We start from the raw sequence: 20429 nt of genomic DNA, 5'->3' as shown, positions 1-20429 counted from the left end.
ACAGGTAAGTTAACAGACTACTGCGGACAGGCAGGAACAGGAACTGGCCATCACTTAAGGTGCCTATGCAAGCTTCTACTGCTCCTGATGGTGCGTTCGCGGAACTTCGAACGATGAGGTCTTTTGCTCATTTGTAGTACTCATTGTTCCTTGCTGCCCCAGTCTTGTGGACCACTGCACTGGCTCAATATTTCTATAGCGACAACGGTGGGCCGACAAGAAACCGTGGTCCTGAAAGTAACACTACCATTGCGCTTTGAATTAGGTATCTCGAACCTGTTAAGACACTCCTAGGGTTACAGTGTTGTCTTATTTATTTATTCCTTCAAAGTATCTCAAAGGCTCAGCTGGGCACTGCGTAAGGAGGACTTTCAGGAAAATTATATAAAAAAAAATCAACAGAAGCTATACAATTACTAGCTTCTTAATACGTGTACATCGACAAGTCAAGTAAGACAAGAATTGGAAAAAAAATATCATGGTTTTAGAATTTAAACAACAGCTAAAAATATGAAGTAGGACATTGCGAGAACTCGGAAAAAGATTCGAACTATCATATGGAAGTCCTAAAAAAAAATAAACGGCGCCTACACAAAGGAACGCAAGCACTGCCGTTTTGCGGTGGTAAATAAAAAAATGGCTGCAGTAGATGATAACGAAATGTTTCCCGGTTTCTCAGTGGTGCGATATTCTGAGGAAGATCGTTCAGCGAAGCATAGCAAGTGGGAGAGCAAAGAAATTAAATGAGTTCCTGGTAATGTAATTGCTGACGAAGCTGTATTGATGCTGTGTGGATTGTTTAATCTGCGTGATGTGGAAACAGGATTTATTGAAGGTAATGGGGAGAGTCTTGCTATACACGTATTAGGGAGAATGCACAGAAAAAGCAATTTGCAGTGGAAGAATCAACGGTTCTAGTGAACGAGCGTGTTGTTTTGGTTTTCCTTGAGGCGGAATTCTTACCCGGATCCAAACTGTGAATGCCGGTTGTGCACTGCTTCCGATTTCTCATTTAAATAAGTGTGCTAGGGCTGTAAACGGAAGAATAGAAATCTAGCTTTACTAGTGCGACCATCTTCTAGGCTATTGATGAATGTTCCATGGAGAATCATGTAACTGTTGAAGTAATCACCCTAATGATGGTTAATGTGGTGTTAATGTGGGAGGACCATACCACCTTTCCCGTTAAGAGCACGCCTGGGCATTTATGTGGTAACTGCACAGTAACTAGGTGGTTGTTTAGAAATTATAAAAAAAGAGTTTACGAGTTTGCAGCTGAAGGACATTATTTGGCAGTTAGGTTTAAATATATTTGCCACGGGGTGCACGAATCAGAGAGATTTAGGTGTTTTTTAGGCATCAGGCCATAGCTAGGTAAGGTCCTTTATATGAGGGTAAATTATGCAATCATCAGCAAAAAGGGTATGCAAATTGTTGATAAATTGGCAAGTGAAAGAAAGCCGGTAACTAATATTTAACAGTAAGGGACCGAGAACGCTGCCCTGAGGCACATACGAAGCTACGGGATAACGTTGCGGGGTATAATCATTAGCTGCTAGGAACAGTTTACCCATAAATAAGCAAGCCAAGATAGCGTTAGCAAATGTATTCGTAATGCAAACAATTTAAAGATTACATGGCAATCACATCCACAATCGAAACTTCCGGAAACTGAGATAGAGAAAGTGAGCTAGCGAGTTTATGTTTATGTTATTGTGTAACTCTGTGGTAAATACAAAGAGCTCTATTAAGGAAGAAGGCGGTACCCTGACCCGCAGCGATCGCACAGCAGAGCGAAGCAAATGATCTATAGGCAAATACAAGCAGGATCCTTCCCGCACCCCTATCTCCGAAGCAGACTGCACCCCGAGAGGTACGAAAAATACGTCTCATAGGAGTGTGATGAGGTGATGAGCGTTTCTTGATAGCCCTTCTCACCCGGCGACGCAGCATGGACGAGGTGGACGGCCTGTGCGACCGGGTGGCCATCATGATCGACGGGGAGCTGCAGTGCCTCGTGCTCGCCCACCTGCAGGAGAAGTTCGCCCAGGGCTTCACGGTCACGGTGAAGACGCACGTGGAGTACAAGGGCGACGAGGAGTACCGCGCCAAGCTGCTGCGGGCCATCAGGGAGACCTTCCCGGACAGCCTGCTCCAGCAGTCGTACGAGGTGAGCGGGCCACGGCTACGCGGAGGGAGAAAGCTTTATCTTGAACACCCTCATCAGACGGGGGAAGGAAAAACCCGTGTCTGGTGGACGGTCTCAATGAGGTATGGCATGATGTTGCCTGGCTAGCATGGCCTGGAACTAGCGTCACTTTAGTGACGCTACCCTGGACATGGACAATGAGGACCGTCCACCAGCATTGCTCCGAGAGGTTGTGCTCGGATCCTTGATGAAACGTAGATGGAGCTGCGCTGCAGGTTCGTCAAACCCTTGCCATTTTAAGTCTGATATAAAAGGTATTACCTCGGTCGGTTTTGCTTTTTTTCTCGCGCTGATAACGGTTAAGACATCGCAACCTTATCCTTGGGTCTTGCAAGGTGAAGAGTTTTCCCTCGCGTAGGTAGTGACTTGGTGTCATTCGCAGTGAACTTGAATCCTTCAAGCCCTTTTCTTTGGGCTTGAAGGATACTTTAGCTGCAGCCCAATGTCGAGCTGGTCTAGTTGCTCGGTTTGCACCATGTCGGTCTTCAAACAGCGCAACAGGGGTACGGCGGCGGACGGACACATAACAAAGGAGGGGCTCTGACGCACAGCTAAATGCTGCGTTCAAGAAAATGTCTTGTATTTTCCTTGAATAAAGGATTCTGTGGAGAGTAGGCGCTCGTCGTGTGTAGCCTGTCCATTCGTTGTCTTCGTTCTCCTCGATTTGGCTACACTTTTTGCACCTGTTGAGTCAGTGCAGCACTCTCGCACTCGATTTGCCAGTGCAGCTAGCGCCACCTGCACTTCAGCCCTCGATTTGACGCTGTGCCGCACGAGTCACGTGCTACACTTCTGCCCTAGCCTCTGTGCGAGTTCTCGTCTCGTGCAAGGTGCAGCAAGCTTTGGCGCGTTTTTTGGTGCGCATCATAGCGGACGGCTCCAGCATGATACTTGTGTCAGTAAACGGAGTAAACGACAGCGTTTCCCGTTTTAGACGAGAATGGTCGTCACGTGCAACAAGATAGTACATTTGTGTACAAAACAGGGTGACGCCTTTGGGAAAAAATTCACAGCATATCCACGGGGTGAATGATGATGAGTGGGCGAAGCTCCTGAGGGGAAATCATCGGTAAAACAGTGACTCTTCAGTGAAAGTTCGCCCACTACATCTGTGTCCGAACGTAACGTCTAGAAAGTCTCGCTTAAACCGCGCGTCGGCACCTTGGGGCTGAGCTCGCCTGATGCGTTTTGCAGACGCCTCACGAGCTCTCACTGCATCGGGGTCTGCCTGCCGATACGCGCGCTTTCTCGCCTCTTCCCGTTCTCTGATGTTTTGGAGATCCTCTTCGCGCCGCAGCCGTGCCGCTTTGCGTACGGCAGGGTCCTCGCGCCGTTGCCGTGACGCTTGGGCCTCTCGTTCTCGAACGCTGGGATCTTGGCGGCGTCGTCGCGCAGCCAGACGACACGCTTCGGCCTCCCGCTCTCGTACGGCAGGATCTTGGCGGCGGCGTCGCGCAGCTTCACGGAGCGCTTCTGCCTCGCGGGCTCGCACATCTGCAGCCTTATCCATCGGGCGACTCCGAGCGCGCGCCAACAGCGAACGGATTTTATTACAACGCTCCCCGCCATCTAGTAAACAATCCAAGAACTAAACTAGAGGTAGCCACGCCATCTAGTAAACAATCCAATCGCATCTTTTCATCATATACAAGTACCGCCATCTAGTAAACAATCCAAGAACTAAACTAGAGATAGCCACGCCATCTAGTAAACAATCCAAGAACTAAACTAGAGGTAGCTACATACATACGTCGAGGATGGACAGACCCACGCCCTAAGGAGCTTCGCCCCTAAAAGAGTGTAGTTTCTGTGGGCAATTGGGCATGCTCCGGCACGTCATCGGAGAGTGCGATTCACCGAGACCATCCCCAACTCCTGACCCAACCTTCCACTACCCTTCCCACACCCCTTAACGAGCGATGGGAGACCTTGCTAACCAGCCCCGCTTTGGAAGACCAGCTCGTTCTGATCTCGAGGGGCCAGGCAGCCAAGGAAGCATATGGGTCCCGTGAAGAGGGAACCGCCCCATTCGGCACGTAGTCGCCACAGTTTTGTTTGGCAAATAAAGTTTTTCTCTCTCTTTCTATCTCTCCAAAGAAAAACGTTTACGTTTCCTCAATTCTAGCTGGTTATCAAAACAGTTACCGGTTGCGACAAGAGATTTAATGTTTGAAGCTATACCGTGTTACTGGAGCATACGAACTTTCAAGCAGCATATATAATATGTTTTCCTTCATATGAATGTGACCAAACTAGAAACGTAGTTTCCGGGTTAATTCGTATTCCCAGATTTGATATTGGAGAATTTTAGCTATTTTCCTGTCTCTAGGCAATTTTCAGATGATAAGGAATAAAAAAAGACGTGGTACAAACTCTCACTTAAAAAAGATTCGGTATTTAACCACTATGAAATAAAATGAAGCTATTTATTTATTTATTTATTAGTAATACCCTCAGGGCCAATGGCATTATAGAGGGGAGTGGGTACATTCATAAGAATAACAAAAAAAAGCAGCGAGAGAAATACATATCAAACAAACATCTTATACAAAATTAGGCAAAACAAAAAGAAACGCAGAAAGCAAGCATAACTGTACACAACAAGCAAGAATTACACAATGTTGACTATGGCATTTTTGAAAAGCGTGTGATTTACAATGGTTGCTGTAGGAGAGGGAAGGCGATTCCATTCTAATGACGTACGGGGAATAAACGACTGAGAAAAAGCGGTCGTTCGGGTTGATGCAATACCGACTTTGTGAGCATGATCAAGGCGAGAAGAAACGTACAATGGTGGCAAAATGAGTTCTTCATGCAGATGTTGGTGATAAAATATTTTGTGGAACAACGAAAGTCGGGAAATTTTACGTCGAACTGCTAGGGATTGAAGGTTAAGGGTAGATTTAATTGTTGTTTAAAATGAACTAATGAACAATAAATTATTACTAATATTAATATCCACTACTGTGGTTGTAGATAGTTTATGGTTATTGATAAGACATTTGAAGCATTTAGTAGTTATGGCAACCAGTTGCATGTATGGGAACCAAGATGATCAACACAAGGAATATTGGGATATTCTTCCGTAGTAAATACTGACAACATTGTGTTAAACACGTTGGTGGACTGACTCTCCCGAATAGGACTGTGTTCATATCATTTTGTAAAACCTTATTACATGCACCCGGGGGATATTTCTGCCTAACTTTTCATGGATAGTGTATAGGATAGAAGGATAGGTCTTGTGAGATGTATTTACTGTCAGCACAAGTTGTAGATGACGCATGATTTTGCAGACACTGTTTGTACTTCTGCCATCCTTCGGTAGTACGCGAGCACCCCATACATTGGTATAATATTTCATTCTTGTTTCTTTGTGTGTGGAGGGACCTAACGAACCATTGCTTAGATTCTTCGCTTGAAACGGAAATGAGTGGTACGTATTTCTCAACCAAAGCAGGTATATTGTTCCTGAAAATGTGTAGGCATTGCAACACAGGTGTAGGGCATATCACTGTCTGGGCGTTAGACAGTTAGATGCGTTTAAATTTGACCGGAGATTTCCTAGGGAGATGTCGACAACTGCAAAGCTTGCGGTTACATCATCTCGCACGATGCAAGTGACGGCTCCCGCAGTGACCTGTCGTTCCGTTTCCTGTATTTTAAATGCAGAGCATTTCTTTAACTCACGATGTCACCCGGAGTTGTCGGCGTTGGCGTGCCTCTGCGTCCGCAACAGCCGTTCCAGGTGCACCCTCTCCCTCACTCCTCCTCGCCTGCTCTCCACTGCTCCTCGCGTGTTTTAAATGCAGAGCATTTCTTTAACTCACATGTAGCGTCCGCCGTCCGTGCGCAACAGCTCAGCGCACAGTTGCGCCCTCTCCCCCACTCCTCCTCCCCGCATCACGCTACCCTCCTCGCTCTCAACAACAGGTCCGCACCCCTCCCCCTACACTATATAAAAAATACTTATCGGCGCCTGGTTTCGATCCCACGACCCTGCGGGCGGAACGCAAGGTACATGGTGCTCTGCCCACTGCGCCACAAACCCGACACACAAAAAAAAGGCTATGAACGCGCCTTATATCCTTGACTCATTCAAACTACGTCAAGAAGGTGCTGATACAACGCATTCACTACCACCAACTCCCCAAACACTAAACGTTAATGCAATACACCCACCCCCTATGCGACGCATTTACTCGAGTCCCCCTCGCGGGGATATGGGCCCAATTTTTAGCAGCTCCGCGCGTACCATGGAACGAATTAACACTCGAAGGCAAGCCTTCTTGTCACCAATGTTGTAGTTACGACTACCAATCAGCCTAGCAACCGTACGTTTGCAGTCGTATTAGTCATGGGCACCTTCTCAGCGCACTCTCTACTCGATACGCCCTGGATATAAGCTCCGCAATGGCCCTTGGGGCGTTTCAAACGAAGCCGCCGAGCAAACGCTTTTTGGGGACACGCGTGATATGGCCTAGCTTCTTCTCGACTGACTTGTTGCGCTGTCTTGTCGGAAGACATGCGTCTTGTGTTTACTGTGCACGCTCACGCTTTCATTTTGGAGCTGCGCCCGAGACTGCAGTGCTTTCTCGGGCTTTTCGCTTCGATACGCACTGGCGAAGACCTAAAACAACTGCTGGCAAAAATTGTGCCGCGTGTGCAGCGTGGCCTCCTTGTTCTCGAACCATGTTAGGCGCAGTCCTGGGGGCTGAAGAACACGTTCCTCAGCTTTGGGGTGCCATCCCGCCGGTTAGAACGGGATACACATTTGAAGTATCCCAACCAGTCTTCGGCAAGTTTGAAAAATATCCATGTTGCAAGCGTGCGGTGCTAGTGGTTGATAAATTATAAGCTGACCCTGCGCGCTGCACTCGCTGGTCAACATGGCGGTGCTCAGGGTATGCGAAAGTTGGTTCCCTACTTCTGCTTGGCAGCGACCCGAAATCAGGAGAGATACTTTTAGAGACGGCGACTGGGTCGCTGACGCACCGTATAGACTAGCGTCGAGCAGGAATGTCGCCTGGATGCTAAAAATGTGCTCAGAGTTTGTCTGTTTTGCTTAAACTTTCTAATCTCGTTCGGCTGCCAGCGTTCGGATTCTTTGGTCTTGCGGATCAGGGGGTTGTCTGGCATGAGGGAAACTAACTAGGAAGATGCTTGCCTGGATGCTCAAAATGTGCTCAGAGTTTGTCTGTTTTGCTTAAACTTTCTGATCTCGTTCGGCTGCCAGCGTTCGGATTCTTTGGTCTTGCGTATCAGGGGGTTGTCTGGCATGAGGGAAACTAACTAGGAAGATGCTTGCCTGGATGCTCAAAATGTGCTCAGAGTTTGTCTGTTTTGCTTAAACTTTCTGATCTCGTTCGGCTGCCAGCGTTCGGATTCTTTGGTCTTGCGTATCAGGGGGTTGTCTGGCATGAGGGACACTAACAAGGAAGATGCTTAGGGTTTCCGCTTCTCGGCCTGTTGTGTTCTTTTATTTTGTCATTATTTACTTCCTTTAAACCGTCAAACCTGCTCCACTCCCACGCGTCGCCAGCCACTCTCGACGCGTCCCAGGCGCCCGATACGCCTCCGACCAGTGCCGAAGCGAGTTCCTCCCTAGAGTGGCGAGATTCTCTTGAGCATGTTCATTGCACCAACCACCGGCATATACAGCTTCGCTGGTAAAAAGACTTCCCCTCGAAACAGTCAGCTACATGCCTGAGCTGATGTGAGAGAAACACATAGCAAATTTTACAGCGGCGCTTTGTATGGCCGCCATTTCAAGCATTTAGGCTTTACCTGTGCAGAAACCAACTGGTGCGTAGATTTTGATGCAAAGTCCATTCCATTACGGGAAACTTTGATACGCCTCTTTAGTCGGATATGCATAATGAGCACGTAAGTTAGCGATGGGCACCATTTTAAAATTCGGCGAACTCTCCTTCAGACAACGTGTTGTTAAATGTTTTGCCGCTAGGCGACACGCCTTCCTGCTCCCATGTGTATGTGGGCGTCTAACTCTTTAGCCTCGGGATCCACTTTTTCGCGAGTTCAGAGCTGTCTCGTCTACTTGCTGCCCCTTTCTTGCACGTGGCTTTTGCTCTGCCCAATCAAGACGCTTCATGGATGTTGTTTAAGGGATACCGTTTCACTGCATGTATAAAAGCCTTAGAAGCACCGCCGGCTTCGAGTTACCAGAGAAGACTGTCGACATAAAACTTTCACGTTCTGCATGCCATAAATAGACACGTTTGCCGTCAGTTGTATTTCCAGCTGATCGACTGGTGTAACTAAATTATTTCGACGAAGACCCTTAGCACAAGCATTCGCAGCCAAACTTCCGTATCTAAGGCCAGTAGAAAACCATATTGATGTTCCAGGAAAACTTTACTTGGTTGTCCACCCTTACTCATGGCACGGGATTTTACTCCGTAGCAGGCAAACTTTGCAGAGTGCACTAGAAACCTCCTCTGCTACACAAAAACGATATGCAATTTTAGGGGCGAAGCTCCTAAAGCCATGGGTCTGTCCATCTTTTGTGTCTCGTGGTACGTGACCGCCGCATGCTTTCGGAGATGTCGCAAAGTGGGCCGCGTTGCACGCGCAAGAACCGGCTGCAACCGGCAGCGCAAACTCGGCACCGGGAGCGCGACCTTGTCTGTGTTCGCCAACGGAGGCGCGAGCGCACGTGCACTGCGAGGGGGAGATCACGCAAGAGATCACGCCACGAACGCAGGCAGTCGTTCTCGGAGATCCAACGAGACGCAAGGACCTTTGCTCGTTTCCTCTCGTCTTGTTCGGGCACAAGTTCGCCCTAAATAAAAGTTCTTTCATTACCGTTGTGTCCCATCCTACGTGACAAATTGTGGTGGAGGTGCGGGGTAGTCCTCGATGGCGCGGGGTCTTTCACCAGGTCTGGGCCTGGGAGCAGTGACTCCGAAAATAAAAGTTGATTTGTACAATGTACACACACAGTCTTACGTCTTTCTTAATGATGTAATGGGCGAACTTTCACGGGAGAGTTACGGTTACCGATGATCTCCCCCTCTCGAGCTTCGCCCCACTTATCATCATTCATTCCATGGATATGGCGTGATTTTTTTTGCAGGGTTCTGCACCCGACCTAATATTTTACTGAGTTCGCCGTTAGTTGGCAGAACCAAGTTCCCAGAAGCAAAAAAAAATCTACTTCTTTCAAGTTGCGCGCACCAGTGACCCCCAGTGTACAATGCAGTTGCGGTAATCATAAAAATTTATTTGTAGTATTACGAAACTAAACAGACCGCTTTGAGCAAGTATACCTGGCGCAAGTAGTTCAGTAAATGCCATTTGCAGGATATCTTTCTTCTACACTAAAATGTGCCCACCTGACAGTAGGTTTGAAATTCAAAAACATTTAGGGCGTGATTTAGGCCATGCACAAATTATTGGAAATTTTGTCCACGTTTTTCAAGAAGTGCGTGTAATTTCTGTGTTCCAATTTTGTTTATGGTTCCAAAACTAAGGCTTTCTGACCCTTTCTACTTTCTCGCAATACCATTTGCTGGGCAGAAAGCCAAGGCATTCTATGGCATTTGCTGGCTTGCACCGTTTTTTTTTTGAAGCATCACGATCTTCAACCTGAAACTCGGAAAAATATTTCTAAACTTTTGAGCGTCAATTTGGACTTGTTCCGCGTTAGCGGTAAAAAACGTGTGGCCTGAACTTACGCGTATACAAGTGGAATGCCTGTTTCTCTGTGCTGAGTACTTTCAGATGCTGCAACAATGGACAAAACAGGTTCAACCAAGCGAGCCAGAAACCTCTTCCGAAGCAAACTTTCCGTATTTTGTGACATATTGATGGGAAGGGATCCACAAATAACTATGTCGCATTTTTGCGAAACAAGTCATCATGCGTTTTTGTTGTGATTATTTATTTGCAGCGTTAAAGAAAGTTTCAAAATGCGAATGAAATAATGTATGATTCAGAAAAAAACCGTTGTCCGTCTGGAGCGCTGATGTGGCCCACTTTCATCGCGTCACAATATGCAACTTTAACAAAAATATACGTGGCATATGGAGCAGAAACCTATACCAGTGGGACGACCTCACGACCTCCTAAGTCACAGCAAGAGGCTATATCACCTTCTCCGTCAAAACAGTCATCATCGACCTCGCGCGCTGGATGCCGGGACGTGCTCGGAAAATGTGAAACCACAGCATTGCCAATAAACATCACCAGCTTTGGGTGGTGCCGTCTATAAAAGAGTAGGAGAGGCTCAACGACCGGAGCGGCTCGATTTGGATGGAAGTGGTGCCTTCTGTCTAGGTGACGGCGAGCTTAAACACCATTCTATTTGATGATAATAAAGATTGGGTTTTTTATGGCGCAAGGCCGACTAAGAGCAAAGAGCATCACGGAAAAGCTATTTTATGAGAGCAAAGTGATATAAATATACAGCATTTTACAAATATACCCTTGGAATTTCACAAAGCCAGGCTGTCAACATGCACGGTTAGTGATGAGGTGTAAAAACTTGACATCGGTAAGAAACTTAAGAGTGCGCTTGTGGGGAATTATGGGTGCGTCATCTAAAACGTACGATGGGTGCAGTGGAATGTGGTGTGTGTATAGTTGTGCGCAGTGTTTCTGTCGTGTTCTTTCTAGTGCCTTGCATTGTATCAGGATGTGGATCACGGATAGGCCGTCTCTACAACTTCTACACACAGGTCTTAGAGATGCAGTGAGCAGGTATGAGTCTGTTGCATGTGTGTGCTATCCGTAATCTAGACAAGGCGACTTCTGTATATCTATTGCGAATGCCACTGGTGCATGGTTTCAAGTGTGGGCTTATTACGCGTAACTTGTCTGTCTGTTCACTCAAGTGTGGTCGCCATGTTTTGCAAAGTTGTTGTCTCATGTGTGGCTTCTGATCGGTGTAACGTAATATTATGGCTACTGCATTCAAGAGTGCAGCAGTAGCGGCCATTTGACCTGCAACCTCATTACCGGCGATCCAAGAATGACCTGGTACCCAGTTTGTTCGCATACACAGACATAATGGCATTAAAGACGAGATTAAGTACATGGTTTTTGGAAGACGTTGAAGACGACAATGCACGTACAAATCTTTGGGGATCTGTACAGATAATGAATTTTGGACGGTGACTTCAAAGGATATGATTAACAGCAAGACGTATATCATAGACCTCTCCCGTTAGCATACAAGTATTACTATTCACAGTTTTAGTGAAATTGAAGCTGGGTCCATGCGCAGCGCAGGCTACAGAGGTGGCTGTTTTGGAGGGGTCAGTATAAAATTCAGCACATTGGCATTTCTGCTGCAGATACAAGAGGTGCTGCAGGATTGCACATCTGGGCGCTCGGGTTTTTTCTGTATGTGTAAAAGATATTTCGCATGATATAGGACGGAGATCCCACGGTGCTATAACATCGGTTACAGCAGTATTGATGGTATCTAAAATGAAGACAACAAGCTCCTACGCTTCCTCTGTAACTCTGTAAGAGAAGAGACAAAGAACGATAACCATTTAGCAGGAGTTGAGATTTGGATGTGTCGTAAAACTCTGGCTGAAAATAATGGTGAGGCATTGATGAGATTTTAAAAGCATACAGGAGGTCTGTGTATGCTTGCTGATTCGCGCTGATGTTGTAGGTAGCATTTGTTACACTAAACATAAAGGCTTTCGACCGGGCTGGTGCGGAAGGCGCCACATGCCAGGTAAAGTTCTCGATTAAGCACTGGGTCCAGCATTTTGAGGGACGCTTTACTCGCTGACGAATGTACAACACAGCCAGAGTCCAATAGTGAACCCATTACGCGAATAAAACACGTAAAAAGAGTTGTTTGTCAGCACGTTATGAAGTGTGTGAGAGAACGTTTAGATAGTCATCGACTTTAAGCATTTCTGCTTAATTTGTTCGATATGTGGAAAGAATGTGTGTTTTCTGCCAGGGACTGCAAATGGAAGCGTGTGTCCTTTTTTGACTGGAATTGAAACACTATTGAGTTTAAAGTCGGGATCCGGCCGAATGCCACACCTCTTGGAAAACAAAACACAAGTACCCTTGTCTCGATTAAATTTAAAACCGTGTCTATCCCCGAAGCCAGCTACCTTTTTAACACTTTTTAACTTGGCGCTCGCAAATAGACAGGTTACAAGACTTAAAGGATAGTTGCAAGTCGTCTGCATAGATTGAACCTAAAATAGATGGTGGCAATGCTTTTTTGAGTGAATTCGTTTTATGAATATATAGAGTGGAAATCGTAACGCCAACCTGCGGCACGCTATTTTCCTGCGCGTGAGCCCTAGAGAGTGCACTTCCAACTCTTACACTAAAGGTTTTTTCAGATATGTAACGGGCAGGCGTGTTTATCATGTTACCTGACATGCCGAAGGGTTTCGGCTTGCTGAGGGTGCCTTACTGCCTGGCAGTATCCTAGGATTTTTCCAGATCCAAGATTACCGTCATACAATACTGCTTGTGCAGGAAAGCATCTTTCAGAATCTAATGCTACGAGCTGATCGTTGATAGATCGCCCTGCCCTAAAGCCTGTTTGGCAGCTCTCGAGAGGACCGTTGTACTAAGAGAAGACCGTTGAGAACACCGAGAAGACTGAGAAAACCGTTCTACCAAGAAGTACATATGTCTCCTGATTATCATCTTCCCTAGGACCTTGCACAGGCAGCTTGTAAGAGCGACGGGTCGATAGCTGGTGGTACAGGAAGGATCCTCTCCTCCAGAAAAGCCACAACTATGGCCTTCCTGCAAGACGCTAGAATGCGCCCCGAAAACGATATTTTGTTGTATAGGTGCAGGAGTGTGTCAAACTTGTCTGGCTGTAGGTGTTGTACTATGGTGCATATAATCTTATCGGCGTCTGGGGCTGAATGTCTACATGTGCTCAGAACGGCCTTCAACTCACACAGTGTAAAAGTGAAATTGTATCCGCCTTTTCACTTGTATTGTCAAGGAGGGACTTTTAACTAGTGGTTTTATGTTTATGGAAAGTGTTTGTGTTTAGTGCAGAGCCGGGAACGTGTTGGAGGTGTTGTGCCTGATCTTCGAGTGTGTCTTCTGTTGTGCTCAACAGGGGCAGGCTGTGTGTATGTTGTCCTTTAATGCGTATTCTTGTGCATACCTTGTGTGTGTCTGCTGTGTAGGAATTATTTCATGTAAGGAGGGTGGGCCAACTCTCGCGTTTCGCCTCGCGGCGCACAACCTTACCTAGTGTCTTCGCCCTTTTAGATGATACAAGGTTAATGGACCTGGGGTACCAACGAAGGACAGCCCATTCCTTCTTCTGGACCTCTCGTGTTCGCTTTAGTCCTCGTTCCGCCATGGCCTCCTCAATTTGTTCGGGGAACCGGGGACCTGGGGAACTGACTTCCTGGGAGTACCGAGGTTGTGTGCCGTGAGGAGTTGGGTGGATTCGTCTACGAGTAAGTGTACTGCTGGCTGCGTGCTGTAGCATAGATGTATCTGTGAATGTACTCCATTTTGCTTTTGCTTCGTAAACTTGCTATGGGAATATGAACTGTTGGGGCCTCTCCCCATAAATGTTAATGTGGGTGAGAAGTGGCCGTTACCATACCTGTGCGTGTCCGCGTCCTTCTCAAGGGATGGAAAGAGAACTGCAGAGCCAATTACCAAGTGGAGGTATGAATGTGTATTGCGTCCTAAGTGATGCTATGCTGGCGATTTTTAAATGCAGGGCATTTCTTAGCCTCGCCTCTTCCTGCGTCGGACGGCGTCCACAGCTCCGCGTCCGCAGCAGGTGCGCGCATGCGTCGTAGTCAGCCCGTTCGCTCGTCACCCCCGGAATGCTCCGTCGCGGTCTCGGCCACGACCGGGCTGGAGGAGCGGCGGGCGCGCACTTTCATATGAAAGTGCATGCTCGCCGCTCCTCCTGCCCGGCCGTGTCTCGGCGTAACAGGTGCGTGATAGCAGCGCGGTGGGGCGTAGAAGAGCGCGCGCTGCTTGCGCATGCGCGCTCTCCCCCCCCGTACCGCTCTCCCTCTACTGCGCGCACTGCAAATATAAAGCCGCTAGCGGTCGCTCGTGCTTGTCACTCCGTTGCTCCTTCCTTCCTTGGTTGACGCTCGCTCCCACGTTTACTCGTGTCTGCTACTCCAGCATCACGGAAGAAGCGATGGAAGCAACACTGCCTTCAACCAGTACTAAGGCCCCAATGCTCTGCATTTACTCGTGTTCCCCTCCCGGGAAGGCGCGGGAATTTTTTTTGTTAAAAAGCTAGCTCCCGAGATATTAGGAACTTTTCAATGGGGCGACTCGGACTTCCGTGAGGGAAGAACCACAGAGTGGGTCATGAGAATTGAGGTCTCCTAATAAAAGAAAAAATTGGGCCCATCTCCCCGCGGGGGGGACTCGAGTAAATGCGTCGCATAGGGGGTGGGTGTATTGGGTTAACGTTTAGCGTTTCGGGAGTTGGTGGTAGTGAATGCGTTGTATCAGCAGCTTCTTGACGTAGTTTGAATGAGTCAAGGATATAAGGCGCGTTCGTAGCCTCCCATTCTGTGTCGGCTTTGTGGCGCAGTGGGTAGAGCACCATGTACATTGCGTTCCGCCCGCAGGGTCGAGGGATCGAAACCAGGCGCGGGATAGTCTTTTTTTTATATAGTGTAGGGGGAGGGGTGCGCACTACGACTACGGACGTCAACGCGGGTGACATCGTGAGTTACTGAAATGCTCTGCATTTAAAATGCATTTAAAATGGTTCAGAAACTGGTGTATCAGAGCCTCAAACTCGGTACTTGATTGCCCGTACTCAGGAGGCCTGTGGAGGGAGCATATCGTTATTAACCTGTTAAAAGTAATTGTGTGAATTGCGACAGCCTAGAGAACAATCTTCAGATGGATGGGGTTACAGGCCGGGGATTTTTCGTCGATGACGGCCACACCACCTGGGGATGTACAGCCACCACCCCTGTCCTTCCTAAATAACATGTAATTGTTCAAGAAATATGTGTGTTTCGAGTTTAAATGCGTGTCTTGAAAGCACATCACACTTGGCCCATGGGAATGCAAAAGTTCTTAGACATCATCAGTATTTTTAAGGATGCCTCTGCAGTTGCATTGGATTATACTTCCTGGCAGTAGACTCAAACGATAAATTGAAGCATTTCAAGATGCTCTAAAATATATTATAAAAAGCGATGTTTATTTGCGTGCAGCGTGCTACAAATAATTCGTGCGATACAGCGGTTCCCCATATTTGCTGACAATTATTCTCGGTGGTGTTCAAGCAATGCAGAACTTTTTCGCAGATTATAAACTACAGTTTTATGCCCTTCTTCGAGTTTCCGCATTTTCGAAGAATTCTTCAATTCCGCCGAGCATACACTGCTGCAGATCTGCACTTCCCATTCGGTGCCGTAGGTTTCACCAAGATCTCGCCAAACTTCTACATGTGCGGTAAAAGCAATAATGCATCTTTTCAGAATTGGCGAATGAAATGTTTTTATTCGCATCGTTTACTATGAATCGGCGTGTCCGGCATCCGGTTTCGACAAAGGCTCAGGTGCATTCCTGATGGAAGTTTCTCACACGTGAAAGAGAGTATTGTTTCCATTGGTTTTGTTTTGTGTTTTATGCTTCTAAATGCAAATGGTATCGCAATATTTATAAAAATGTGATGTCTCAAAAAGCTTGGCGCAAAACTTTCTGAAGCCATTACTCTGAAAAAAATGAGGGTATGAGAAAATTCAGAAGATGCACCAATGGGATTCTGGTGGTGCGATAATTACATCTAGGCTCCATGGAAACAAATAGACAATAGTCTCTTTGACGTCTTAGAACTAGCCGTCAGGATTTCGCGTCAGCCTGTGTGTAAACCGGCTACCAGAGAAGCCGATTCGTAGTAAACGATGCGAATAGAAAAGTTTCATTCGCCAATTCTGAAAGCATGCACGATTTCTTTTGCCACACCTGTAAACGTTTGGCAAGATCTTGGGAAAAGCTGCAATAATCATTGGTAAGTGCACAAACTGTAGCCATGTTTCCTCTGTGAGATTTCAAGATTTATCGACAACGCGAAAACGTGAAGGGCGTAAAACAAAAATTTGCAATACGCAAGAATCTGTTGCATTGCTTGAATACTACCGAGAATTGTCAGCATAGATGGCGGGACCCTGTTTCGCACGAAATATTCCTTGCACACTGCACGCAATAAGAAACACCTTTTCATAATATATATTAGGACATTTTGAAAGGCTCCAATTTATTGTTTGGATTGACTGCCAGGTCTTTGCTAGTTTTTGACCGTATGACACGTTCCTGTGCGTAAGAAAGGCAACACAAGAACTGATCGCTCTTACAGGGGCTGGCTTCAACTTGAATTTGGAGACGATGCCCAACATCTTGGAATTTAACGACAAAATAAAGGAAACTTTGGGAACTTCTTTGGATACGCAGACATTACAAGCATTGCTTAAGGTTGGACATCTTAATTTTACTACCGCACCCGCCTGACCGAATCGCAAGGATATCGATTCCGTTTTCGGTTTCTTAACGTATTTGTGTAAAATACAAGAGCCGCTCATTTCCCGCATGCAGTGTGGCCCATGGAAACGATGGGTAAACAAGAACACGAGTCTGCAAAGGCGTCAAAATCCAAATTTAGTACGTTTGAAGTACTTGCTCATATCCCAGTATACAGCGCTGCGGCTGAACACAGTGACATGTGCCGGCAACTGTGCGAATTAGCCCCTCATATCACAGCATGCATGCCTAACAGCAGTATGCATGGCAGCGGTAAGTAGTAACAGGTGTCTTCAACAGTGTCAAAAGCCGTGCTCCGCCATTTCAAATTAGAAGCTCATACCCCAGCATGCAGCGTGGCCTAACAACGACCCCTTAAATGGCGGCGGCGCAGCAGTAAAGAGTAAAATTTGTCTGCAGCGGTATCAAAACCAAACTTCCGCCATTTCAAATTAGCTGCACATTTTCTAGCATGGACTGCGGCCCAACAACGGCAGTGTCCGTGACAACGACTCTCCGTAAAGATCACCTCAAACTCTGCATAAGAATAAGGGCAGACCTCTGTAGAGCTATGTAACAGATGCCAGAGAGAGAGAGAGAGAGAGAGAGAGAGAAACTTTTATTGAGCGATTGGGGCTAGGGAAGCTTGGTGGTCGCCGGTTGGAGGTCGGCGGCGACGATGGCAGCTCGTTCCACCAAGGCAATCTGAACGCCCAGGTCGGACCTACCCAGCGCACCCTCCCATTGCTCGTCACGGGTGATAAAAGGACTCGCAACCCTAGAGTCCTCTCTCAATCCCAGCCCAGCTAAAAATCGATTTTTCTCTCCCAGCCTCTGCCCGCGCTCAGCAGAACGCCTACGTCATCGCTCACGTAAACGGGTGAGCGATAAATAATTAAGACGGTGTTAATCGAAAACTAAAGCTAGCCTACACCTAGACAGATTGCGCCATCTGCAGCATACAAATGAGGGCGCTCCAGACGTAGAGCCTATCCCTCTCGCTCATAGGTGGCGCCACGCAAAACGGATGACGTTTGGCCGCGTCCCGGTTGCACATATCCCGCATACGCCCCGCACTGGAGCGCGCGAGGTCGATGATTATGACTGCTCTGACGTAGGAGGGAACGCACCCTTTTGCTGTCACGTAGGAGGCCACAAGGGGCTCCCACTGGTATAGCTTTCCGATACTGGCATACAGAGACGAATCAGTTGACTACTTGGCGGTATCGACATTGCAACCTGTGAGATTTTTGTTTGAACGGGTGCATCTTACTCATGATCTATCGGCTGGTACTATCAAGCAAAACACAAGAGGTACATGTTTATTGCGTTTTGAAGTCACAAAACCGCCGTTCTGTAACTGTCGTCCAAGGCAAAAGCTCTCTTTGCGTGACCAGGTCCCCCTCCACCACAGGCTGCGCGCTCGGCCGCGTATTTTCTCTGCTCACGAGGGCCAGAAAACCGGCCAATGACAGCCAGTTTTAAGTATGGACCGGCAACCGGCCCACTGATTAAAAAGCCGGTCGGGTCGGTCCAGGTGAAGTCACAAAACCGCCGTTCTGTAACTGTCGTCCAAGGCAAAAGCTCTCTTTGCGTGACCACGGGCTGCTTTTAATTGTAACGATAGCAACCCCGCGTGCCCCGTGGGGTCATAGAATTTGGCACACGGAGAAACTCATCGCTCGCTAGGAGTGATGGCATGGCAAAAAGGGGCGCAGTTTTTCGGTTGGTGCCTCCGTGCTGTTACTCGCGTGGTGGATAATGCAAAACGCTGAGACAATCGAAGCCACTCACTGTACCATAAGGTGACTAAAGGTGAAGTTACACACACAAGGATAAGGAAAGAGGTGATGGAGAAAATATATTGAAATAAGTGCGGTATTTGCTAATTTTGAAGTCTGTCTTGTTTTCTATTACACCTGCAAATAATATGTTTGCAAAGTTCTGTAACGGGAGTTCACATTTCGTAGGGTGCTTAAGCTGATTTATTTAGCTACCCAGGGTCACATCAGCGTCTCTTCTTTTTCGCAATTCTCTCACCGGGTTTCTGCGCATTACAATCGAAAGAGCAACACAGGGCGAGAAACAGCAGTAGATGGTTTGCAAACACCGCCGCATGGTTTATATATTTTTCCAACCAAGTCTATGCCAAATTTTTTCACACCGGGTTTGGGGCGAAATGTTAGGCATTACTATTACGCATCTACAAATTTCCACGGATATACGAATTATATTGGTAGTTTAGCAGCGAAACTTATTACTAGAGCGTTTCCTACGACATTCAAGGCAAGCTGTAGAGACAAGGGTAAGAAAGGTTGTCTTACAATTTTTCGTTTTCTTTGGGGCAACCATCCTTGGAACTAAACGCGCAGGTTCCGTTCGGGTAGTACAGGGTTCCATCCACACACCTGCAGTCTCCACCATAAGGAAAGCAAGTTTCCGAGTGGCCAGGGCAGCTGCACTGGGCGCATCTATAATTCTCTTCCCTGTTTGAAAAGAAATATCACTCTTCTTAACCCTAGCTCTTTGAAAGTTCTAGCCAGCAATTCCAGGAAAGTGGCAAAGCATTGCAGTGCAGAATAATCAGCCGTGATAGAGCAGCAGCGTGAGGATTTTAGCAAAAAGCAGAAATTACTGGGGCACTTTCGGCTGTTTAGAAATGTGATAGCGAAAGCCCATTCAGACCTTCCGCTGATATGCTGCGGAACTTCCTGTTAAAGATCCCAGACCCATGAGTCACCACTTCTGCGCCCCCTGGAGATCATCCTACGTGGCACGTTCCCTTCGCCACTGCCTCCGCGCCCAATCGGCAGGAGCGCTGTTCGGCCCCGTCGGTACCTCCATATCTCAAGACGGCTCGCTTTGCATGTACGCTAGCGGACTAGCCTCCTGTGGCGCTGCTGTTCCTCTGTGAAAACAAGAAGCGTAGCAGGCCCTCTGAGAAAGGGTCTTCTTCGTTGCCCTTTTTCAGAGCCTTTCAAGCATCCTTTTGCAGTGCTGTTTTCTTTTACCGCCACGTAATCCCCAGCTCGTGGCTCGCGCTCCGATTTTCTGCGGGATTCTGCATGCCTCCCAGCAAATTTTTTACCCCACGCACTGCATAAAAGGTGTAAATCTGGTAATACTGGCTTAATAGTACTGAGATCTAAAAAGAGTTTAACTGATTTGCACCACTGTACTACCAAGCAATGTTCCACGCAAAGACCTAATCGAACAGTTATATTAGACTACTCCTCCGGGAGTCAATGCGTACTAAAAATCACATGACGACAATGTTCGTCGCTCTCATCACCAACGCGTACTCCTTGCTGCGTATGAAAGGACGCGCAGAGCGCGTCCCGCAATAATCATGGTGTGAGCACCACATGATCAATTTCTTTGCAGAGTCGACGACTTATCTTTAGTCTGTAAGAAAGAATAAAGCCTTTCCACTCAACGTGAAAGCTATCAGAAATGCAGAGCAGTGATTGGCCAGAATGGGCTGTAGCGCCATTATCCGCTGACAGCTACCAACCAATGGAATTAAATTTCCCGCTTTCGCAGTGCTCGCTGGCCTTCTGCCTAAAACAGCTCCAGCGGGAGCTCTGTTCTTTATGTGGTTGCTTTCCCCCCCGCACGTGACGGCCTTGAACTGCTACTTTTTTTTGCTTACTATCGTAAAACCAACCCAACGAGCGTTCCTAACTAAATAAACATGGGCGCTGCCGGTTAATTACGTATATATATT

General features: G+C 47.3%; 1 protein-coding gene across 1 annotated transcript in view; it reads left to right on the top strand.

The window, feature by feature from the left end:
* Window positions 1-1951: 1951 nt before the first annotated feature.
* The window catches only part of LOC144161520 (uncharacterized), a 68091-nt gene continuing 49613 nt past the window's right edge, over window positions 1952-20429 (top strand). The window contains exon 1 of the mRNA XM_077692180.1: window positions 1952-2170. Within this exon, the coding sequence (XP_077548306.1) occupies window positions 1952-2170 (219 nt within the window). The remainder of the gene's footprint in view (window positions 2171-20429) is intronic.

Source organism: Haemaphysalis longicornis, unplaced genomic scaffold (assembly GCF_048455015.1).
Source record: "Haemaphysalis longicornis isolate Haplotype H1 unplaced genomic scaffold, Haemaphysalis longicornis Haplotype H1 scaffold_12, whole genome shotgun sequence".
NCBI classification, from domain to species: Eukaryota; Metazoa; Arthropoda; class Arachnida; order Ixodida; family Ixodidae; genus Haemaphysalis; species Haemaphysalis longicornis.
Note: the sequence above shows the minus strand (reverse complement) of the source record. Positions and strands in the feature narration are given on the sequence as shown.